Source organism: Chiroxiphia lanceolata, chromosome W (genome assembly GCF_009829145.1).
Source record: "Chiroxiphia lanceolata isolate bChiLan1 chromosome W, bChiLan1.pri, whole genome shotgun sequence".
Lineage (NCBI taxonomy): Eukaryota > Metazoa > Chordata > Aves > Passeriformes > Pipridae > Chiroxiphia > Chiroxiphia lanceolata.
The window spans coordinates 11,513,093-11,538,855 of record NC_045670.1 but is presented as its reverse complement, the minus strand read 5'-3'; the positions used below and the strand labels follow the sequence as shown (position 1 = coordinate 11,538,855).

The window sequence follows — 25,763 nt, the reverse complement described above, 5'->3', positions numbered from 1 at the left end:
AGGTGAGGGCGAGGCGGGGAGAAACTCTCAACTGGTAAAGCCAATTGTCTTTCCCACTCCTCTTTCCCTGATCTTCCCAAATTTCTCTTCAGCTTTTATAGTGTTCAAAGGAGGTAGTCTGTAGTGTTTTGGCACGTAGCCCTGTTCAGATGTTCGTAGAGATATGATAAGGATGGACAATACCAGGATCTTTTGGCAGGAAAACTCCAGTGGGAAACTTTGGTGAGAACTTCTGGTGGAAAACTGACACAGAAGTTTTGGTAGGAAGTTTTTGACAGGCAGAAACAATGGCGAAACATAATTTTTGGCATTTGTATGTTATCTGTCTGTTACACATGGGCCCACTTCTTGCACTTGTCCAGGTCCCTCTGGATGGTATCCTGTCCTTCAGGTTTGTCAACTGCACCACTCAGCTTGGTGTCATCTGCAAACTTGCTGAGGGTGCACTCGATCCCTTTGTCTATGTCATTAATGAAGATATTAAAAAACACTGGTCCCAATACAGACCCCTGAGGGACACCACTTGTCACTGATGTCCATTGGGACTCTGAGCTGTTGACCACGACCCTCTGGATGTGACCGTCCAACCACTTTCTTATGCATCTCCCCATCAAATCCATCACTCTACAATTTGGAGTGAAGGATGTTTTAGGGAACTGTGTCAAAGGCTTTACAGAAGTCCAGATAAATGACATCTGTAGCCCTTCTCTTGTCCACTGATATAGTCACTCCATCATAGAAGGCCACTAGGTTCGTCACAATAGTGCTTTGAATCAGGTGTCCCACTGTTTTGCAGACAGGCAGGGTACTCAACAAAGCAACTGCAGACTAGTCATTGTATAATATGAACAGTTTATTAAACAAACACAGTAAAATGAATGGGATATATATATAGTACAAATGGAAATTAGCATTGCATCAAATCATTACTGTGTAGAGAGAGAGAACAGTGATTAAGAAGAAATATGTCACCACTTACCACCTAATGCTCAACATCCAGGCCCACACTTCAGCTGGGAAACCCCATTGCAACTGATGCCAGGAGTCTCTGGTAACTGGGAGAATTCCTACGTGACGTGTCCACCCATAGGTGAGGCTTCAGATCGACTACAAGAGGGTCCCGCTTTTTATACGCTTAGAAACAAAACCAACTTTATGCCAGGTCTGCAACTATCCATCCGTGTGGACATGCAGTTTCTCATGATCTTGAAGTTGGCCATACCTAGAGCATTGGCCAGGTGCCCTGACATGGCCAAATGTGGAGGTCATGGAACAGCTGCACACGTTTCCTACCTTTCCCCAACATATAGTCATAACAATTATATACTTTATCGAATACACTTTTTCAAAGACATACTTTATCATGTTTCTCATAGTCATGAGCAGGGGTCAATTCTCAGTTAAGTTCTCATCCATTACACTCACTCATCCTGCCAGGGAATTAAACCATTCAGCTGGCCAAGCACCACCAGTAGATTGTTTCATTTGATGCAGTAAGTCCTGGAGATGTTGAATGTTGTCCTCTATGGTGGCTGATTCATCAGTTACATTGAAGCAACACATGCCTTCAAAATTGGAGCAGTGTTTATGGTGTTGAAGAAGGAGACAGTCCACCACCACCTGATTTTGTAATGTTCCTTGGCATACAGTCATTACCTACTCAGAAAGAATAACAATGAGGAACATTAATATCAAAAGCACTTACATGGTATAATTCTGTAATATAGCTATTGGGATTGGCGCACCAATGAAACGTTTTCAAGAGATCTGCAGCTGTTTATCCTCCCTCAATACAAAAGGCAGACAAATTAGTTACAGTAGAGGCCAACTGAATCCAAGTATTTGCATGTTGATCTCACAGAAATATATCCAGTGCACGTACTTGTAGTACAAGACTACAAAGCATGATGAACCAACCTTGTGTTAAGGGAGGAAAACAGGAATGTAATTTCCTTCCTGTAATACATATACTGTTGCTCCAGCTCCTTCAACTACTGTTGTTCTAGGTTTGATAACCTGATGTGGGGTAATTGCCCATACAGATTGAAGAGTTTCAATTTGATGTTGGGTTTGTGACACCAGTAACACTGTTCAAATGCTATCTCCTCTAGAAAAAGCACAGTTATTCATTGAAGATACCCCAAATACAAGAACTTGAGAATCTGATATCAACAGAGGATGTAAAATAAGAGAAGTTGGGGTACAGAACCATATGACATTCAAGGGGGTTATTCTATGAATCTTCATGTCTAGACTATTAGGTTGCAGTCCCACCATGCAATCTGCTGGTGTAAACAGTTTCCTTTGCCCTCTAGGTAATATTTTGGAAGAGATACCATCTGGAAGAAATTCAGTCTGCCATGTTTTGTACTGGATGTGTTGCGATCTGATCATAGGATGTTTGATTATGAATACTCCAGCTGTTTAACAAGAAAGCCCTGCTTTAGTAAGATGTGAATGCCACTGTTGTAAAGTTTTAGTACTGGTTAGCTTTTTTTAATTGTTTCTTCAACATTTCATTCATTCTTTCAGTCAAGCTGTTAGCTTGGAGATGGTAGGCAATGTGGAATATTCACTCTATCACTAGCCCTTCAGCCCAATCTTGGAAGTTATGTCCACTAAAGTGTGTCCCTTGGTCACTTTGCATTTGGTGACGAGGTCCATATTGAAGAATGAGTTGTTCTAGTGCTTTGTGTTATGTTGATTAGCATATTTGGTGGGTTTAGCAAAAAAATTGTCCTGATGCTGTATCCACAGTGGTGAATACATATCACCACCCTCTTGACGCGGGCAGGGGGGCAATGTAATTGACCTGCCACATATTCGAGGCTCGCTGACCCTGTTTTATCTTTGCCCATGTCCTATATAATGTCCTTAAATGTAACTGAGTACAAACAGTACAATTACGTGCACATACTTTATAAATGTGAATGGCAACAGAACAGAAAGCATTAGCAAGATCTATCACCACCTTCCAGGGTTGTAAATACTTGCTTATTTTTTCTATGAGGGTAACCATGTCTGGCACTGTAACTGCAAGGGGGAGATGACTTTATTCAATTCTCTATAATCTACAGTCATTCTCCAAGTGCCATCTGGTTTTTTAACAGGCTACCAAATAGGATTGTTAAAAGTAGTCATGGTTTCCTTAACAATTCACACTTGTTGAAGTGCCTGAATGGTTTGAGTAATTTTCTGTTTTCCCCCAGGGAATATGATATTGTTTTGCAGTTACCACTTTGGCAGGCACAGGCAGCACAACAGGATCCCACTTGGAGAATCAGCCCAAGACTCTTATAAATTCCACTTGCAAAGTCCCGAAGCAGAAGTGACTGTCCTAGTTAGAACAGCTGGGCCCAGTTCATCACTGGATGGGTGTAACCCAAAACTGTGTATTCTATAGCCTTCCATGCCATTTTCCAGAAACTGTTGTCAATAGACTATTCGCACCCTCTGCCCAGAGCAGCCTGACTCATCAGGCTACAAACTAAGTGCTAAGAGGCCTGCGAGATAGAAGGGTGTTTTTGTCCTCACGCCCATTAAGAAACCCCCCCGCCCTGAGGGAAGTACTGAGCATTCCTGCCTGAACTGGAGAATATATAATCTTGGAGTCTTGGGACTTTTGGAACCACTCGTGGGATCCAGAGGAAGACTGCAGATCACCGCTCTCAACCAGACTGCGACCACCACTCTTGACCAGACTGCAACAGCACTCTCACCAACAGGTTTTTCCCTCTCCTTTTACTTTGGACTCAGGGGGGCCAAAGAACACCACTCTGTTCATGCCCCAGGGTGCTGGGTTATATATTTGGGCTTTGTGGGTTAAAACCAATTGTTTGTCTGTATAATTGTACTTACTGTATTATTTTATTAAATTATTATTCTGACTTATAATCTCTCTTTTGAGTTGAGTTCATTTCCCCTGCTGGTTTACCTTTAAACCAGCACAGTGACTGTTTAAAGTTTCAACTGTTTGTCCTGCCAACATATCAATACCCAAGATAGATTTTTTTTAACTGGGGCAGTTAACATTGTTGTGGTAAATGGAGTGGCATTTCCTATTGTTAAGGTAACCTTAGCTCGGAGGGCAGAGGTTAGATTTCCCCTCAGTCCACAGATCTGTGAAGTGGCTTCTTTATTAGCAATATCACTATATAATACAGTAACCTCAACTACTGTATTCACCAGAGCTAACACATGTAATATCTCCCCAGACCACCACTTTATAGTTAAAGGAACATAGGGACATTGGTTCCCTCTCACAATAAGAGGATACAGTGGTGGCAATTTTGGGGGACCTGCTGTCGCGGGGAGGAGTGGTGAATCTGAAAAATCCGGTATAAAGAACTCTTCACAGTCTTTTGGATCTTTGAGCAGCAAAGGTATTATTTATTGACAGTGCCGGGAGCAAGTGTGGTTTGCACCACAAAGAACTTGCTCCAAGGTTTCGCACAAAATCAGTAGTTTTTATACAATTTTCATATATGATTAAATGCATATTCATGTGATTACAACATCTATCTATACATATTAATAACAGGTGGAGTATAGATGGAGCTCAGGTGGGGCTTGGGGTGGTGCTTCTCTTGACCCTGAATTTTGGTTGTACATCCACTCTTCCTCCCATGGGTCTGGGGGCTTAATCTCATCTTCCTCAGCTTGACCTTCCTTCTTTTCTATTGTTCTCGACCCACTCACTGAAGCTTGGAGAAAACCTTGGCTCCAGGCCTGTTTCTCCTATTCAAATGTCTACTTTATCTTATTGCATTCTAATTTATTACCTCTAGGCCTATTATATGTTTTTTTTACCATTCTTTTAAGTTTTGGTCAGTAGGTAGAAGAGAAGGAGCACAGATCATTTAGATGTTGTTAGCTCCTTAGCAGGCCCAGATTTCTCAGTTAACTCTTTTGGACCTGGCTTCTTGTTTCAGTGTGTGGTGGGGGGAAACAGTTTTCCCCCTGAAGTTATAAAATGGTAAATCCCCAGGGGGTGGTGACCCTTGGGGTTTGGTTGAGCCAATGAGTGCTTTTGCAAAATATAAACATATCACAAGCAGAACAGAAGAGAAGGTAGTGGTAGTTGTTGTTGGAGAGGTAGCCATGTTCTGAGGCCACGAGGAGAAGGGGCAGGAGCCCCCTGGGGGGCTCTGGCCCCCCCAGCCCCGGTTGGGGGCTGCAGGGACTTGGAACACTGTAAGACTGGACTGTGTCTGTAACTGAGCCGGGGGATGTTTCTCCACTGTGAGCCGCAGCAAGAGATACTGAAAAGCGGCGGCAGAACAGCAGTGGACAGAGAAAGTGGCAGAGAACCAGAAGAGATAAGACCAAGCAGCAACAACAGGCATGCAGCAACACAGAGAGAACTCCTGGAAGAGAGAGCCGAGAGAGAGCCAGCAGCAGAGAGAGAATTAGACTCTACAGAGAGAGAGAGAAAGTTGGGGTAAGAACTGAAACAAAACCCCAAACCCCTCTGAGACCTCCGAGAGAGAGGATGATGAACTCTTACTTGAGTCTTGAAGTGCTACAGCACTGCAGAAAGGAGCTGAAAAACTCCGAGAAGGAATGCGGAGGGGGATGACCTTGGCCCCCCCCCCGCTGCTTGAGACAGAGCACAGAGCTCTGCAAAGGGGCTTGAATCCCCTGAAGATACGGGCCATCACGAAGACCCCTGAGCTTCGTTGATATGACCGTGGTGAAACGACCTTGTCCGGGTGAACGTAACCCATGGAAGATAAGACCCTCGCTTGGAGACAAGTGGCCGAGGGGGCTTGGATACCCCCTTGTGTGTACTGGCAGAGATCCAGCTACAGCTGCTGCATGAAAGAGAGAGACAGAGAGAACCTGCTGCCTTAGAGACTGCTGCTCTGAAAGCAGAAAGGATCTTTTCCTTCTTCCCTCCTGGACTTTTATTTGGAAGGGAGAAGAGATTTGATCCATTGTAAATAATTTTATGTCATGGTAGAGATAGCTAAGATTGTATATAATGTATTGTAGTATTTATTTTGTACAGTCATTGTAATATATGTGGATAAAGCCTTCCCAAATCTTCGTTCGCGAAGCCCAGCCATGATGATGATGATGTAATATATAATCCCTTTCCCCCATTTTGAGTCTCGTGTGGTGTCTGGAAAACCATCTCACACTGGGCTGAGATGAGGGAGAGGGTTTGGACTAGGGAATTGGATTTTGGGGTTCTCAAACCATGACACAGTGGAAGGCTTAGATAAAGTTTATTAGAGAAGCCCTCTCGTTGAGCTACCAGGTGCAGAAAGGACCCCCTTGCTTTCTAAACTCCTTCTCAGAGAGGAGCCTGGGTGTGGCTGGATCCAATCTCAGCCTCAGATTACAGCAACGGTTTGAATTTAAGGAATTATAGAGGTGTGATTGAACTACTTTGTCCCACAGGTTTTAATGATGGCAAATCAGATATATTTATATAAAATGAATTATTTATTATGACAAATGAACAGGCAAATAAACAGAAAAATTATCTTAATCAGAATTATTTACTACACAGTATAAAAGCTAAAAACTACTAGTAGTATACTTAGTGTAAGATAGTGTCATTGTCGGGATGGGCACCACACTGGGATTTCACACAGGAAAGCCTTTATTTCATACAAACATGGCCAATTTATAGTCTCCCCTAGCCAGCGTGTTTCACCACCATTGGTGCCCTTACTACATACACATCTTAAGATTGGCTGCTCTACAGCTTCTGCAACTCAGGGTGACTCAGCAAACAGTCCAGGCTCTCTGGCTACCCCAGCTGCCCCGCAGCTCTGTCCTCCCTGTCCAGCTTCTCATCTTCACTGTTTACATTCCTTCACAACTTCACAGCTGCAACCACTCAAATTCAGGGCCCAAGCTGTCCACAGCTCAATTGCCTCCCACAGTATAGTGCACTATGGCAAAGCAATTATATTAAAGCAATTGTATCAAAGCTAGCTGTCTTGGTTTATAGACAGTGTGTCCCAGGAGGCGGGACCTCCAATGGAATTGAAACCCCTCCCTCCAAATTACAAAAATTTGAAATTATGAGGCGTTCGAGTAAACTGTAGAAACGAATAAGTTTTACCAAAAACGGAGAACAAAACAACAACCAAACAATAACAGAGAAAATGTCACCCAAAAATCACTCTTTCACCTCTGCGCCACCAAGGCAGCAATGCAGTCTTGATGCGGTCATGTGGTCCCACTGTAGCCTGGGCAGAAATGTGACCGTGCGAGCAACAATGGTGGTGGAGCAACTGCCACATGGAAGCGACAACAGTGGCGGTGGTGGCAGGAAGCTGGCAACTGCGATGGCGGATGGGCAGCCGGCAAAGGCGGTGGCTGCACTGGTGGTCGAAAAGTGGTGGCAGTTGAAAGGCAGCAGCAGTTGGGCAGCTGGCAGAAGTGGTGACTACGCCGGCGGTCAGAGGGCAGCAGTGGCTGTGCTGGCAGTCGAAAAGTGGCAGAAGTGATGACTGTGCTGGCAGGGGAAGCACTGGTATGCGGATCAGTGCTCGTACCTGGAGCATGGGATGGGTGCCTCGACTTGGACGACTGACAGCGAAAGTTAAGGGGCGACGGCAGTCAGGGACCTCCCAGGTTCCGTCCCAGAAGCGAGAGAGCGAAAGTGGAACTACTGGCCCTTTTTATTCCCCCCAGTTCCTGCAGGATTTCGTTCCAGGGATCCTGCCTCAGTTCTCGTGGGAACCTCCATCTTCTCCCCCTGCTCCTCCGTGACCGGCACCCCAGCGTGGTGGCATGGAAAAATTCAGTAAGAAAATCTAAACCACAACACTAGCAAAAAGAAACAATCATTGAGATAGTTGTAACTCACCACACAATGATCGTGGGCAGATCTCTCTCCTTCACTTAAGCCCTGGGGAGTGACCATGAAAAGCTGCCCCTGCTTCATGGGAGAAGCTCCACATGCTTCAGGAAAGTATGTGGAAGAATCTGCCATATAAAAGTTGGACTGGGCTTTTATATTTATAAAATGTTTGATTGCCAGTCGCATATTCCAGGCCAACCAGCAGCTTATCTGTCAAATTGTGCTTAAAAGAGCAGGATGTGTGTTTGTAGTTTGGTGAACCAGACTGGTTTTTAGCATAATTCAACACTAAAAGCAATACCATGGCACCACTGGTAACTCACCGCAGACAGCTTGCATTGTTTGCATTTCTCTGACCAGATTTTAGGCCCAAGACAAATAAGACCTATCAAGGCAGAGGATCCTGCTACACCTGCCAAACCTTCATTTCTGCCATTTTGGCATTTTTCAGGTAGTACTTTGCCTTGAGATGGCAGTTGGGGGTGGGAGTGGGGTGGTTGGTTTTTTTGCATAGGTGCTAACTTTTGCTGTTGGCGGAACATTTCTGATGTTTTAATCCCATTTATTTCTGATCATGGTATGCCGGTTTGTATGAAATCATCCCACATTTGTTTCATCATCATCTGTGATGTAACTCCTTTTGGTTTTGCTGGCTTTCCTTTATTCACCACCTGCACAGATCGTCCCAAAGTTACAACCCCAGTTTCCTTCAAGGTATTTGCTAGGGCACCTACATCACCCGTAGCATTTGTGACTGCTGATCTAATCAAGGGTTTTAGTGAGGCAGGCACCTCTCTCAAAAGCTGCATTTTGATACTTCTTGTTACTGCTACCCTGTGTGGCCTTCCACCCTTAAGGGGAAGGGAGCAGCCAAGATTCATAAATGCTCATGATTGAAAGGAACAACAAAAGTCAGAGGGACTGCAAAAACTCACAAAGTTTTCTTAGCAAATTACACACTTGGCGTGGAAATTGGTATGTCAGGAAGAGATGAATTAAAGAGGATGAGAGAGAAAGAAAGAGAGAAAAAGATCACCAGTCCTAGTTCCAGTGTTGATCCAAGTGATGGGATATCCAGGCCCCTGGGGGCATCCCCCAGGCTTGGGGGGGGGTACCTTTTTATGGATAGATTTCCCTGCCCCAAAGATAGGTTTCTCTCTTTCTATGTAAATTAGTCCACATGCACAGTCCATTCTTTCAGGCCTTTCTGGAAATGGGTCGGAGACTTCAGGGGTTTTTGGTGGTCTTGATCCCCCTCCATGCCCACTCCTTGACCTCATTCCTGCGCTTACACTCTACTGTGTTGTGCTTATCTCCATGAACTAGAACAAGGATGTTTGTTCCAGAAAAGTGCTGCCCTACCTCCGCATGACCCCTTCTCCAGCCACATCTTGTTCTTTCTCACAGCGTGTTATTAACAAGAATCCTTGGTTATTACCAACAATCCTTGGTTGACTCTACAGCCATCTGGCTATTGGTGTTTGAGACATACACATTAGCCCCTTATCTTCTGGGATTCTACACCCTGTCGGGATTGAATTCTGTAATCAACACACAAACCATTGCTGTTATCAGAATGCTCTCAGGCATAGCAGAGTGAGGTGATGAGCAACATAGCACTACAGGAGCAGTGAAAGCGAAAAGTGGCCACTAATGAGTACTAGACTCTAATATATAGTCAGGTAAGCAAGCCTGCTCATGACTAACTAAACTGCAATAACAGCTATAAATTCCATCTAGTACATCCCAATCAAATCTGTCATTATCTTGAACTCCTTATGCCCTTACAATGGGTACCAAAAAGGGCTGTTGTGGTGGAGCTACTGTTATAATTTTAACATGTTATTAAACATTAATCCTATTAATATTTCATCAAATAAAATTAACTTGAAGGGCTAATAATCTGCCTTATTGCTCTATTTCTATAATACCCCTCTGTCTACCTTATTTGGTTTAAGTTGGGTGTTCTTTTAGGCTGCTTTGTAGTTATTGATCATGTGAAGAGTACACACCTATGAACATCACTTTTTCTAAAGAGTAGTGGGAGAAATCATTTTATGGTAAAAGGTAGCATCATTCTGCATACTGACAAGCAGCAGATCAAGGAGGGAATCTTTCTGAGTCGGCTCCCTTAGGACCTGTGCCATAAAGTTGTCATTCAGATTTTTTAGGAATCCTCTGTTCTGGGTTGTACCAGCTGTGTGATGCTCCCAGTTAATTTCTGGTAAGTTGAAGTCCCCCATAAGGACAAGGACAGTTGATTTGGTGGTATCCCTTAGTTCCTCAAAGAATAATTCATCAGCGTCGTCATCCTGGCTGGGAGGTCTATAGCAGACTCCCACGGTAACATCTGCATTATTTGTTTGCCCCTTGATTCTTACCCAGAGGCTCCCAACTGTGCCGTTGCCAACTGTGAGCTCCAGACATTCTAACCCTTCTATTACATAGTGTCACCCCTCTGCCTCTTCTGCCCTGCCCATCCCTCCTGAAGAGCCTGTAACCATCCAACAGGGCACTCCAGTCACAGGTCTCATCCCACCAGGTTTTACTTATGCCAATTATGCCCAATCTCTGTGACTGGGCCAAAGCTTCGAGCTCCTCTTGTTTGTTCCTCACGCTGTGGCATTAGTGTAGAAACATTTCAGGCGTGGTCCATTGTAGACAACACCTCTTGAGGCAGATTGAGGGATTCCATATATGCTGGTTTCTTCAAGTTTTGTCACACCATCCCATCACATCACTGACAAGCCTGATTTTGTCCCTTTCCCCCTTCCAAGCCAGTTTAAAACTCTATCAACGAGCCCTGCTGACTCCTGTGCTAGAACTTTTTTCCCTCTGAAATAGGTGCATCCTATCTGGTGTCTGTAGACCAGACGTTGAGTAGATCATCCCATGGTCAAAAAACCCCAAATATTTTTGATTACACCAACCTCCGAGCCACTCATTGACCTGATGGATCTGTCTATTCTTATCAATATTATTCTGTGTTACTGAAAGGGTCAAGGAAATCACTACCTGTGCTCCTGATCTCTCTACCAATCGTCCCAGGGCCCTGAAGTCTTTTTTGCTTGCCCTTGGACTTCTCTTTATTATTTTGTCACTGCCAGTTTGAGAACCAATAACAGATAGTAATCAGAGGGCCTTAATAGGCTGGAGAGTTTTCCAGTAATGTCCCTTACCCAAGCCCCTGGGAGACATAGTCATGCTGCAAGACTTCTGAGGGTTAGATTTAAGGTTTGTTCCTACATATCCAGTTCATCTTCTAATGATAGAATTGTGGGAGAAATTAGAGTAGAAGAAATGACATGCCATCTGGTTTTCTACCAGACAATGGGGATAATGTGGAATTCTTACATCATAACTGTGGTATTTCTTGGCCTTGTTTCTTGCAGTTGGTAAACATGAATTAACTGGGCATAAAGTTGCAGTGAAGATCCTAAATCGACAGAAGATTCGCAGCCTTGATGTTGTAGGAAAAATCCGCAGGGAGATCCAGAACCTCAAACTCTTCAGACATCCTCATATAATTAAGCTGTAAGTTTTGCTTGCTATGATCAAATCTATTTAAACAGTAATCCCTTGCTCTCACTGATCTGAAACATGTTTAAAGAGCAATGTTATTAGCAGTACATTTTTAGGAAAGTAACCAGTTTTCAACTATGTAACCATTTTTGGTGTACTTTGTAATGCATTTTCACAAAACTGATTTTTCTGCAGGGCAGAGGTCTTCCATTAGATCTTGACTTACAAATTCTTTGGGCAGGTATATAGAAGGTAGCAGCTTATAGTAACATCCATCTCAGTTTTTTTATCTGCTGCTTCCATTTTCTTTTTTCTGGTTATGTTTGATCTTTCTTTCTGCTTAGAAACTGAGTTCAGAACAAGATTGTAAAGGGTAGTTATATAGTAAATTTATTGTATTTTCTTTACTCAAAATATTTTTTAGTGATGTGTTGGTCAGTGCCCTGTTTTTCCTATGTAGATGGTACTCTGCAAGGTTTTTCTGAAAGATGTGCAGTCTGTTAAATGCAATCTCATATTTCAGAAGTCTTCAATATAGCTGTTACCGCTTAACTGAATAAATGTGATATTTACAGTGTGCCTATTTACATCTGTTTGATCAGTAGCTCATCAGCAGAGTTTAGAGTACAATTAAATATGTCCCAGAGTAGACGCCTTGTATCTGGTCTGAGGAAATAAACTATAAATGCTATTGACTTTTTTACTTTTCCTATAAAGTCAACCTGCACATCTAGCAGGGCACATCTAGAATGTGGGTGACTTTCGCTGTTAATTGTGGTGTTGGAGTTTAGGTTTTCTTTATTGTCAGTCTTTTCTTAAGACCGTGCTTTCACTGACATATGCCATCCCTATGCACTCATTTGGCAACAGCACTTATACTGGAGCTAAATTGGATTGTGTCAGATCACACTGACTTCTTCAGTGGGTCAGTTTTCAGAAGACTATTGAGCTGATTTGTCTGGCTGCAGAGCTACTAGTGCTGCCAGTTAGAATTCATGAATGAGTCCAAAGTACATACCTGTAGCTAAAACAAAATAGGAAGTATTAGCGTACCAATTGAGATATTTGGGGTGGAACAGGGATGTGTGCTTCTGGTGCTGCTGAACCTTTAAGTCAGTTTAACAGGTTTTAGGTTGCAATTTCTTTCTCGGGGAATTATGGGACGAATTTTCACTTCTGCATGTTGAGTGAAAGGACAAGATGAAGGAGATGATGGAAAAATTGATGGATCCCTAGCTTTTCAGTTGTTCAACCTGCATTTCCAAAATAGAAGGGTTATTAGCCTGAATGTAAATAGCATTTGAGTTATAATTGATACTGTTGTGTAGGTAGACTTGCTGGTGACTTTGGATCATGCTGCTTGTGCTATTAGCTGGATTGGGGAACTGCTAGGTAGCAGCTCAAGATATTTGGCATAAAGGTAATCAGATTATTTCAGCTGAATATTACAAATTAGACAATGTCTAATTTGGAACATTGTGCTTTATTAAAATTTTCATACAATGCTTTAGCAATATATACAGTTGCAAGTCTACCTCAATAAGATTTTCTTTTTATACCATGCTTTAAATAAAAACCTTTGGAGCATCTCCTTTTGTGGTTTTTGACCTCTAGCAATATAATGCATCTTATTTTCCTATATAAATTGCCTCTTTGTGCATTCTGTTCATCTGTGCTGTGTGGTTTGATGACCTTACTTATATTATAGATATGTAACTATTTCACTACCTCCTTTTCCATAACTAGAAAAATGAACTGACTATAGAGAAGCATGACTGAGTCTTCCAAGATGCTGAAAACATGAGGTGCAGAATGGCTCGTTCTTTTCAGTGATGCTAAGAGGTTTATCTCCCAACATTGTTCATTATCACATCATCTAGAGGATGGAAAATCACTGTGAAGATCTAAAATATAAACTGTTGCTCATGTTTGCCTGAAACTCGGTGATTTCACAACTATGGGAAAGGTCATTAACAGTAAGGGTGTTAAAAATGAGGTTGCACTGTAACTTTTGGATTATTTCTGTAGTGTCTTAGTGACAACTTCAGAATGTTCATGTCTAAATACATGACATACTTTCAACCAAGGTATTTGAGAGAAAATTAGTAAAGGTAAAGCATCTTGGACTATAAGATGTTAGGTAAAGTTAACTTTGAAAATAACCTGAATACTATTCTGAGGCAGTTACACTACGATACTAAGCTGTTTAAATAGATACATGCACACACATATATATGTGCACACATACATTCACCTGAATAGACTGAACTCATTGCTGTCAAGAAAAACTTGTCTTTGTAAGCTGGAGTGTCTTTTTTTCCCCCCTTGTCTTAAGAATCAACATTTTGAAGAACATTTCAGTTCCGTAGTGTGTGTGAATTCAATTATTTTTTTACAATTGGGATATTTGTATGCTTAAGTGTAGTACCTTGGAACATTCATTTTCATCCAATTGCTACCTCCTGTCTTCTTAATATAGTATCTGAATTTTTGACTGAAGGTTTACCAGTGTGCATTTTCTTGTTATGTTAAAAATTGATCACTTCTGACTGCTGTAAGGGGGGAAAAATTAAACAACCTTTAGGTAAGGATATGTAAAAAACATATCAATCTCTTAAGTGGGGAGTTTGAACATAACCTAGTTTTTTCAAAACCTCAAAGCTAACCTTAAAGTATAGTGATAAAAATATAATAACCAGGGTGTTAATACTCTTAAATACTAATGACAAATTTAGGTCTCTTTGTAAAAGATAATTGCTCATCATCATGAATATTTTTTCAGTTCTTGAAGTACACTTTTTTTATTTATGACAAGGCAAGGTTTTTTTGCTTGTTGAAGGGTGTGTGCTTTTGAGACACTAGCAAAGTCCTTTTGAATTCCTTCCTCACTGCACTAAAATGTCTGTGAGGCAGTACTGTATATGGCTTCACAGAAACAATTTGGACTGAGAATAGTCCTCTGAAAGTACAAAGACCCAACTTCCTGGTGGGAAATACAAATTCCCTGCTAGTCTTGGCAATGATGGCATCACATAGTAAAAGGAGAGGAAATAGCTTCTAAAAAATATTATCATTCCAGTAACTGTAAATGAGCTGTTAATTTTTTTTAAATATACTTTTATCTGACTCTTTGCACAACTTTGGTTTTAACTAAATGTAACTAGCTGCTTTAACTGAGTGCACAGACTAACAGATACTTATTCTTATCAGGTACCAGGTCATCAGTACACCAACTGACATTTTCATGGTGATGGAATATGTTTCAGGAGGAGAACTGTTTGATTATATCTGTAAAAATGGAAGGGTAAGAAGTAGTCCAACTCTACAAATCAATGACTTGCATTCTGTTATTGCTTTTGCAACCTTCCTGTTAAATGAAGGTTTGTTTCTTATGTATTCAGCATTAATTTTGCGGTTAGCAATTAAAATATACTTTATGACTACATCTTGTTTTGAAACTAAAAACAGTTATATGTTAACATGTTTCAGATCTTTATGTATGATTTTGTAGCATTTTTCCACTCTACTGAAAAATAAATGATACTGATATGTTAATTTACAATTACTGTGTACAAACTGGATTTGTGACAGGTACAAACAAAATGATGTAAGCTATGAAGCTTTCTGCTATAAGTACTGATCATCTGCTGTATAAAGTATCAAAACTATAAATGATAACTTTCAGTCATGGGAAAGTTTCCTTTAATTCATATAGAGGAAAACCAAGTTATCCCTCCACTGTCTCAAAATTGTTTAAAACCTTTGTTTGTCTTAGCTTGATGAGAAGGAAAGTAGACGTCTGTTCCAGCAAATCCTTTCTGGTGTGGATTACTGTCACAGGCATATGGTAGTACATAGAGATCTGAAGCCTGAAAATGTGCTGCTTGATGCACACATGAATGCCAAGATAGCTGACTTTGGTAAGCATTGCTATTTTATATCTGATCACATTTCTGGTTTTATTTAGATCCTGTTAATTACTATGGGAAATAATAAAGTGTGTATATTTGAATATCCTGGTGGTAGGACATAATACAAGAAAATCTCAATGTAAACCAAAATGATGTTCTTGCACATGTGTCAAATTTATTTTCCTTTAAAGCTTTCTCTTCAAGTCGGGTATTTTCTGTGACTGGGTGAAGTTGTGAACTGTCTTGTTTGGTCTTGCTTAATATTTTCTCAAATAATTCTAAATAGACTTAGTTCCCCACCTTGCTACTTCAAAACTGACTCTCTTATTGTCTGTTTCTTTATCTGTAAAATGCAGATGCTTAGCTCTCTTGTAAGTACAGCGCAAGGAAAGTTCATCATATTTAAGAGCCACATTGCTCTAGTAAAATACACTACTTCTCCTGAGAAACTGCTCTAAATTCACTTTGAAAACTCAAAAGATGTGATTGAAAAGTGTAATTAAAACATAAAAGGTAACATAAGAACAATTTTGCAAACTCCTGTGCTTTTAGCTATATAGCTGCCTAACTAATCAGAAAGCTTAATTGTTTATACTAACTGTTTAACACAGCTGCTGCAAAGACTGGTAGCTAGTTCTTCGAACTGTCTGAATCGGGAAACCTGACCATATAAGCATAGTAAGGTATTCATACTCTTGTAGGTATAGTAGAAAATACTTGCCCTTGTAAAGCACTTGGAGGTCTCTGAAAGATGCTAGGTAATGCTGAGTCTTCTAAATATATTTTAAAACGATAGTGTTCAAGTATATGAGTGCAAGTATGAAAACTAGCCAAGTTGTGTTCTTTCGTATTCTTCCCCCCCCAGTAAAAGGGCATAATTTCTGTCTGAGTTCTCTGGCCTGTACTGATTTTGATTATGCAGCCCTCACGGAGGAAACTAGAAGATATTTTCCACAGCTATTCTAGAAGTGGTAATTCTTTACTGATCATAGGATATGCTAAAGGCTGGTGGATGAGGATGGTCTGGTTCTAAAGGTTATACTTACAGTATAGCTTGATTTTTAAACTGCAGTGTTTCAAAAACCTGTTGAAGCAGTGTCGGTGTCTAAATTGTGGTGAAGCTGTATGCACTCCTCAGTTCCCTTATTCTATATAACCTCTTAAACAATTTTAGACAATTCTGTGGTAGCATCTTCCACTTTGGCATTTAGAAGTGAATATGGTTTTTAAGACGCTTTCTTGTTAATGACCAAAATCCTATGTTGCTATGCTCCTCTCTCCCTTAGAGCAGCTTTGTTCTCTATCATGCTTGTGTAATCGAGAATGGGTTGGTTTTTGTCTTGGAATTAATATGTTTTAGAACATTCCTAGGTTGTGTGCAATAACAGATTGATGTTACTCAAGTTTCTGGTAAACTAAATGCAGGATCATGTAGCATTCTCATATAAAAATCTCAATAATTCCAAACAATGCTGCCTTCTTACTGAGATAAATTAGTTAACTTTCTAATTTGAATTACTAGTAATTTGTTCTAGGTGGTATATGCAGTGTGAATTACTTTGCTCTCTGAATCTTTAGTAGTTACTCTTATATACTTTCAGGTCTATCAAATATGATGTCAGATGGAGAATTTTTAAGAACAAGCTGTGGTTCCCCTAACTATGCTGCACCAGAAGTAATTTCAGGAAGGTAGTTTCTTTTCTATTGGATGCATATGTGCACGTACTTCAGTCATTTTGCTGCTTAATTCTAAAGGCTTCAAAACTAGTGCAATTCACAAGCTTGATGCTAAGAAACTGTGGACTGAACTCTTAATTGCCTTGATAATTTTTCATAAACATTTAGAGCTTCAATGAGCTATCTTTGAATAGTTTTTGTAAGGTGGAGGTCGTGTGTGATGTCCCAAATCCAGTGTGTGCAGTGTGCCTGAATTGGTTTAAAAATCTCATTTACAGCTCAGATCTTGGAAGTAGAGGTATAGATAGAAATACAGGCAAAGTCTACTGTGAAGTTGAGTAGCAGTGAAATATCTGCTGCAGAATAGGTATTCAGTCTGAATTTATTCAGTGATTGTCAAATCTACTGCTTTATGCTACCCACTCTAATATCTCTTGCTAATTGGAGGCCAAATGTATGTTTTATTCAGGCAGTAGCATAGAAGATGTGACAAGTTTTGCTATATGGACTTGTCTTAAACTTAACCTCCAAGACTTGGAGGCTAGATGACTACATAGATTGTACTCAAACAATGATAGTATAACATGAGCTTTCTTGGTAGCAGGTGCAAGTTTCTTTCAGTTTACCATTGTCTTAAATTGTATCTGTGGATTATTTTTATAGAATAGAGAGAAAAACTAAGTACTTCTGCCCTAGCTCGTTACATATTTGAAGGGGAAGGACACTAGAGTTCAAAGCATAGCACTGAAATGGTATAGTAATTGCAGATAAGTTGTCCAAAGTTCACACACTCTCAATTAACGCGATACAATGTAAGAATGTAGAAAAAAAACCCTAATTAAATGTGTTAAGCACAAATTGCTAATAGTTATCTTTTTCCCAGATTATATGCAGGTCCAGAAGTAGATATTTGGAGCAGTGGGGTTATTCTCTATGCTTTGTTATGTGGAACACTTCCATTTGATGATGATCATGTGCCAACCCTTTTTAAGAAGATATGTGATGGTATCTTTTATACCCCTCAATACCTGAATCCATCTGTATCTAGTCTTCTGAAACACATGCTGCAAGTAGATCCAATGAAGAGAGCAACAATCAGAAACATTAGGTAAAACATTAACTCATGTCTGATCATAGGATGCTGGAATGGTAATTTTAGTGAAAATATGCAGAACAAAGAAATCATTCATATAACTTGTCCCTGTTTTATAGTCTAAGATGAAAAATTCAACTTCTGGTTGTTTGACTTTAGCTCTGGCTCTGATCTCCTGTGACCAATGTAGTATCTATTGGAGGTCACAGTAAAACAAATATATATGTTACATATAAACATTCTGAGAAATTCTAGATTTAAGACTGCTAAAGCAAGCCTGTTTACCTGCAGAATGGTTTGCAAAAACTGTACTCTATTGACTTCTCTGGGCAAGAACATTATTTGCTGTTAAGAACTGCTACTTTGTACTGTAAATGTCTGAGGAGAAGTTATGACTCTTTAACCTGATAACTATCACTTTTATTCATATTTCTGCAGACTCAGCAAAATAATCTGTTGAGACTGAATATTCCATGTATAAGATGGCATTCTATTCTAGCTTCAAAACCCTGACATGAACCTGTGTATGAGTGACAATTAGTACGTAGAAAACTGACAAGTTTAAGCTTGTAGCTACAGATAGCCATCATGGACTCCAGATTTCAAGATAGGATTCTGGAGGGGGTGACCACTTTGACAAATGCACAGCGGGTAGAATTAAAAAAAACAGGTAGCTGATAAAACTGTCCTTCATGCAGTAGCATAGTTAGGTTTTCCTATTTTCTTTGTAAGAAACTCTAAGGAGAGAGCTCTGAAATACTACCTTAGTGAAAATGCTTCCTCTTTTAGGGTTCGAAGTTAGCAAGTTAGCAATGTTCATGTTCTTTCAGTAAAATAAAAAATGTGTTACATATATCCCTTACTACTTTATTACAATGGGAAGTACTTTCATAGAATCATAGAATGTTAAAGGGTTAGAAGGGACCTTAAAGATCATCTAGTCCCAACCCCCCTGCCATGGACAGGGACACCTCCTACTAGACCAGGTTGCTCAAGGCCTTATCCAACCTGGCCTTGAGCACTGTCAGGGTTGGGGCACCCACCACCTCCCTGGGCAACCTGTTCCAGTGTCTTGCCACCCTCACAGTAAAGAATTTCTTCCTAATATATAACCTAAATTTCTCCTCTTTCAATTTGTACCCATTACTCTTTGTCCTGTCACTACAGTTCCTGATGAAGAGTCCCTCTCTGGCTGCCCTGTAGGCCCCTTCAGATACTGGAAGGTTGCTATGAGGTCTCCACGCAACCTTCTTTTCTCCAGTCTGAACAACCCCAACTCTCTCAGACTGTCTTCATAGGGGAGGTGCTCCAGTCCTCTTATCATCTTCATGGTCTCCTATGGACTTGTTCCAACAGTTCCATGTCCTTCTTATGTTGGGGGCACCAGAACTTTACGCAGTGCTCCAGGTGGAGTCTCACGTGAGTCCTTCTCCGCAGGGCTGTTCTCAATCCCTTCTCCACCCAACCTGTAGGTGTGTCTGGGATTACCACACCCCAGGTGTAGGACCTTGCACTTGGCTTTGTTGAACTTCATGAGGTTTGCATCAACCCACCTCTCAAGCCTGTCAAGTTCTCTCTGGATGGCCCATCCCTTCTCTCCAACATGTCAACTGCACCACACAGCTTGGTGTCGTCAGTGAACTTGCTGAGGGTGCCCTCGATCCCACTGTCCATGTTGCTGACAAAGATGTTGAACAGTATTGGCCCCAGTACCAACCCCTGAGGGACACCACTCATCACTGGTCTCCACATGGACAACGAACCGTTGAGCACAACTCTTTACGTGCGGCCATCCAACCAGTTCTTTATCCACCAAGTGGTTCATCCATCAAATCCATGTCTCTCCAATTTGGAAACAAGGATGTTGTGCAGGACAGTGTCAAATGCTTTGCACAAGTCCAGGTAGATGATGTCAGTTGCTCTGCCCCATCCACCAGTGCTGTAGCCCCATCATCGAAGGTCACCAAATTTGTCAGGTATGATTTCCCCTTTGTAAAGCCATGTTGGCTGTTACCAATCACCTCTTTGTTTTCCATGTACCTTAGCATAGTTTCCAGGAGAATGTACTCCATGATCTTGCCTGGCACAGAGGTGACACTGACTGGTCTGTAGTTCCCTGGGTCTTCCACTTTCCCCTTTTAAAAAATGGAGGTTATATTTCCCTTTTTCCAGTCCTCGGGAACTTCACCTGACTACCATCATTTTTCAAAAACAATGGATAGTGGCTTAGCAACTTCGTCTGCCAACTCCCTCAGGACCCGTGGATGGTTCTCATTGGGTCCCATGGACTTGGGAACATTCAGGTTCCTTAGATGGTCTTGAACCTGATACTCTCCTACAGTAGGCTCAGGGTCTTTATTCTCCTAGTCCCTGCATTTGCCTTTCCTGACTTGAGCAGTGTGGCTGGAGCACTTGCCGTTGAAGACTGAGGCATAGAAGTCATTGAGAAGACTGGCAGAAATCAAAGCACTGAGAACTAAACACTGTAAAACTTAAGTTCCTATCCACTCATCTGAGTCATGTTAAATAAGTCTGAAAGAGAAGTGATGTGAAAAAAGATGTTGAAAGTTGTTGACTACAGAGCATGGTTGGACTTTGAATCCTAAACAATTTTGTCCTGTTAGCTATGAGACATCATCTCAGTTTAAAGGATAAACTTTTGAGTTTAATCGAATACCTTAATTTTTCTAGGGGTGTGTGTATGCAAAGGAAGAGGTCCACTGCAACAAATAGTAACAAAATAGTTATTCAGCTAGAGCTGTGCGTTATAGTCGTATGGGAAAAGTTTTTTTTTACTTCCAAATTAACTGCTTTCTTATGATGAAAGTACATTTTGCTCAATGCACTTGTGCTGAGGTGTGTTCTCAGGCTCATACTGACTAGAGCTTGATCAATATAACTGCTCTTAAATCTGTAGCAAGTCATTGTGCTATAGAGTAGGATACTTTTTAAATTAGCATCATACCATATCCTTTGACTAGTTAAACAACTTACTCTAGGCACACAAAACTACTTTATTTTTTTTCTGTGTGATTGGGCAACCTAAGTATTTGGTCCCTTCTGTATATTTCCTTTTCCCTCTTAGCCCATGGATACACTAGTAAAGAGGTACAGATTGACTCTTCCATAGCCTTCCCTCTACTCTTTAAGGCTTGAAGAGAGAGCAGGGGGGGTTCTGAATGAAAAAATGATAGGCAGCTTCTTGGGGGTAGAGAGTGTGGACTTCAATGTTCAAACATTACCAAAGAAACTATTCAGTATCAAGATTTCTTTAATTTGTTATGTATGTACTTGGGGAGGGACAGCTTGATTGGATAGCATACAGATTTCAGTTGAAAATATCTCAAAACTAAAATAGCAAAGTAGTAAAAAGAAAAGCAAACCACAAACCCAATGCCAAAAGAACAACTATTTATATAAAAAGGTGGTTGACTTATACAAAGATATTATTGGAGATCAGGTAGTTGAAACCCTTAGAGGAAAGAGGCATTTTTCAGTCTCCTGCAAAATGTCTAACAAAATCTTGTGAAGGAGATAATTACTTTTCATTATGTACTGTTGTGCTGCACAGAAGGGGGCTTGGACTGACAACTGTTGATCTTTTTTGTATAGATGAAGAATAATTTTATTTTTTAAATTATTTAATACTAAAAAGGCTTACTGTACATATATATACTCAGACTTTATTTTTAAATCTAGAGAACATGAATGGTTTAAGCAGGACCTTCCCAAATACCTGTTTCCTGAAGACCCCTCATATAGTTCTACCATGATTGATGATGAAGCCTTAAAAGAAGTGTGTGAGAAGTTTGAATGCACTGAAGAGGAAGTGCTAAGTTGTCTATACAGCCAAAATCATCAGGACCCTTTAGTGGTTGCTTATCACCTCATTATAGATAATAGAAGAATAATGAATGAGGCCAAAGACTTCTACTTGGCTACAAGCCCACTGGATTCTTTTCTTGATGATCACAATCTGTCTCGACCTCATCCTGAAAGAGTGCCATTCTTAGTAGCTGAAACACCACGTCCCCGCCATACTCTTGATGAGTTGAATCCACAGAAGTCAAAACACCAAGGTGTAAGAAAAGCGAAGTGGCACTTGGGAATACGGAGTCAGAGTCGACCAAATGATATCATGGCTGAAGTTTGTCGAGCAATTAAACAACTGGATTATGAATGGAAGGTAAAGAATAAAGGGTCTTTACAGCAGACATTGGAAAATTTTTGAGCTGTGTAACTACATAGCCTAGAAGTCTGAAACTGTTCTCCTGTGCTGTGGAAGATAGTCTCGTGACTGTACTGACAGCTTGTGCTTGGCTGTGCAGGAAGGGTTTTGGGGGAGGCTATTTATGCTGACAGGAAAAATCTTGCTAATGTGTTTAACCTTTCTACTGGGGCTCTGGGAATGTGTTGAGTAGGGTGTTTTATTTGGGGTTTTTTGGGTGTGTTTTTGTTGGTAAAAAAAAAAAAAACAAAACTCTGACAGGTAAACCTGAAATCACTTGATAATACCAGTGAGTTGAAATAAGAAAAACAATGTGCAATGCTTCTTAAGCAGTTCTAGTTACTAAGTCAAATCTCTCATGTACTAGGTTGTAAATCCATACTATTTGCGTGTTCGAAGGAAGAATCCAGTGACAAATGCATATTCCAAAATGAGTCTACAGTTGTATCAGGTGGACAGCAGGACATACTTACTGGACTTCCGTAGCATTGATGGTATGTAAAGACTTACATAAGTCAATGGACTTGTAAGGGAAATAATTTTAAATGCAAACATGTCTTAACTTACTTGTTTATAAGTGATGTAAGTGTTGCCCTTTATTAATTTAAGCCAAACTAGATCTGCATTAATGTTTCTTTATTCCTTCCTGGTCTAGTGTTCCTATGATCAGATGGTTAGCTGTTTCATTCCTTAAATAATCACTTTTTAGCTATATCAACTCCAGAACTGCTCCATTTTGTGTCTGCACCAGCACTAATACTGCTGATGCAAAAGGGGAAGGATTGTGGGAAGTAAGTTTTGGATCAACCTAAATTGTTTTTGCAGCCTCACCCCCAAATTTAAATGTTAATTTAGATCTTAAGTATGGGAACATGTTTTCCTAGTGAAGATAAAGCTTGGCATTTAGGCATGCAAATTTGACTTGAGCTGTATGTTGCTGTACTGGGTCTGGCTGAGATGGAGCTAAATTTCTCCATAGCAGCTGGTATGGTGCTGTTTATTTTATCTGTGACTGTGTTTTTGATCTATGACTAAAACAGTGTTATGGCTATTGCTGACCAGTACTTGCATAGTAACTAGTCTTTCTGTTTTCTCACTGTGGTGCACCCAATGAGTAGGCTGGGGGTGAACAAGAAGTTGTGAAGGGACATAACCTGAAGAACTGACCCGGCTTGATCAAAGTGGTATTCCATGCTATATGATGTCACGCTTAGCAAAAAATCTGAGTGGACAGGAGTTTGGGGAAGGTAACCATTGCTCAGAGACTGACTGTGCATTAGTCTGCTTGCAGGAGGTGGCAAGTAATTGCCTTTGCATCACTTTCTTTTTTTCTTTCTTCCTTCATCTTATTAAACTGTGTTTATCTCGCTCTATGAGTTTTCTTGCTTTTGTCCTTCCAATTCTCTTCCTCCATTGCACTAAGGTTGGGTGGAGTGAATGAAGGGCTGGCTGGGGGTTTAGCTGCCAACCAGGTCCAACCCATCAATGCTAGTAGTAGACAAAATTTGTGATGGGAATTGCATGCTTGCAGTAAGTGAAGTCTTGAAAGCAGTTGGACAGATCTGTAGAAAAAACTTTTATAGAGTGGCAGTAACACAGCATACAACTCTGTTGTGGTTTAAGCCCAGCTGGTAACTAAGGCCCACACAGCCACTCCTTCACTTTCCCCAGGTAGAATAGGGGAGAGAATCAGAAGGGTAAAAGTGAGAAAACTCGTGGGTTGAGGAAAAAGACAGTTTAATAGTGAAAGCAAAAGCCACATGTGCAAGCAAAGCAAAACAAGGAATTTGGTCACTACTTCCCATGGGCAGGGCAGTGTTCAGCCATTTCCATCATGCATAACAGTTACTTGGGAAGACAAATGCCATCAACTCCAAACATCTCCCACTTTTTTCTTCTTTCCCCAGCTTTATATGCTGAGCATGACACCATATAGTCTGAAATATCCCTTTGGTCAGTTGGAGTCAACTGTCCCAGCTGTGTCCCCTTCCAACTCCTTGTGCACCCCCAACCTCCTTGCTGGTGGGGCTATGTGAGAAGCAGAAAAAGTTTTGATGCTGTGCAAGCCCTGTTCAGCAATAATAAAAACATCCCTGTGTTATCAGCACTGTTTCCAGCACAAATCCAAACCATAGCCCCATGCTAGCTACTAGGAAGAAAATTAACTCTATCCCAACCAAATCTGCAAGTCAGATACCTTCCTGAAAATGGAGGAGCAAATATAGACTGACCATAATGCTTGTTTAAGAGCATAGTAGACTAAAGCAAATTATTTATAGCTAATGGTGTACATGATATGCCTAGGAAAGCATGTGGCATGGGAAAAGGATTCACTGGAATATGGCTGGATCATAGTATAGGATGGCTGAGGCTGAGTTTCGTGACAGTTTACCTGATCTGACTTGACACTGCAATTCTTGCCTTGTCCCTTCTGACAAGTGCTTGCTTAGATCTAGTAGTATTTGACACAGGGGATTAATCACTTTCCTGCACTGACCTCTACTGCAGTATAAGATGAACGCCATTCCTGTTGGAGGGGAGGTGACTGCTTAAGAGCCATGCAACTGGAGCAGCTGCAGTCCTGGCCTCAACTCTTGAGGAAATACAACCCAAGGGCATGAATTTGGCATCTCTCTTCCAATAGTGAAGCTGATCTGACTTTCCCTCCATCACAACTAACTGTTCTCTATTCCTCTTACAAATTGTAGTTTAAAGTAGCTTTGATGTGAAAACTCCTGTGTTCACTAACTTCCCCTGGAAATAACTTCATGAAAAATATGGTGAGTGCTGGTCTAAACTAGATCAGATAGCCCTGGAGCACAGTTCAGAGCACAAGAATAATTTACTTAAGGACATTTGATTCTGTGTTGCTATGTGTATAAGCTTTTATTTTGTATCAACTATATACAGTTGCAAAAGCTGTTTATGTATTAATCAAAATTTAAAAAAATAATATTAGAAGTGTGAAAAGGGGAAGAAGTTTGCTGTTCCTATGACTTATTTGGTACTGATGACTAATTTTCCTCCTCCATTTACTCCCCAGATGAAATTACTGAAGCAAAATCTGGGACTGCAACTCCACAGAGATCAGGTTCTGTGAGCAACTGTAGATCCTGTCAAAAAGATTCAGATGCTGATGCACAAGGAAAATCTGCAGATATATCCCTTACACCCTCAGTGATCGCTTCACTTGGTTCTTCTAAAGCTGACTTAACTCCAAGACCAGGGAGTCATACAATAGAGTTCTTCGAGATGTGTGCAAATCTTATTAAAATACTTGCACAATAATTTTGAAAATGGACTTATTTTTTTTACAACAATAAGCATGCCTAAATCATAGTCAGATGCTTCCAGTTTTAATCAAGTTAAATTAACTAAGGTACTGAAAAAACTAGCCACAGAATGCAATTTGCAGAGGGATTGGAATGATTATAGGCAGTTATGTATATTATTTTGAATCTGGAGTGAATTCTGATTGTCTGCTGTCCAATAGCATAATACAGGTACAGG

The 25,763-nt window shown here is 40.7% G+C and overlaps 1 protein-coding gene across 1 annotated transcript in view; it reads left to right on the top strand.

Moving 5' to 3' along the window:
• LOC116780040 (5'-AMP-activated protein kinase catalytic subunit alpha-1-like) overlaps positions 1 to 25,541 on the top strand; it is a 37,906-nt gene extending 12,365 nt beyond the window's left edge. The window contains exons 2-9 of the mRNA XM_032674549.1: positions 11,215 to 11,356; positions 14,555 to 14,648; positions 15,120 to 15,264; positions 16,857 to 16,944; positions 17,816 to 18,040; positions 21,725 to 22,211; positions 22,621 to 22,747; positions 25,297 to 25,541. Coding sequence (XP_032530440.1) covers positions 11,215 to 11,356; positions 14,555 to 14,648; positions 15,120 to 15,264; positions 16,857 to 16,944; positions 17,816 to 18,040; positions 21,725 to 22,211; positions 22,621 to 22,747; positions 25,297 to 25,541 — 1,553 coding nt within the window. The remainder of the gene's footprint in view (positions 1 to 11,214; positions 11,357 to 14,554; positions 14,649 to 15,119; positions 15,265 to 16,856; positions 16,945 to 17,815; positions 18,041 to 21,724; positions 22,212 to 22,620; positions 22,748 to 25,296) is intronic.
• Positions 25,542 to 25,763: the final 222 nt, after the last annotated feature.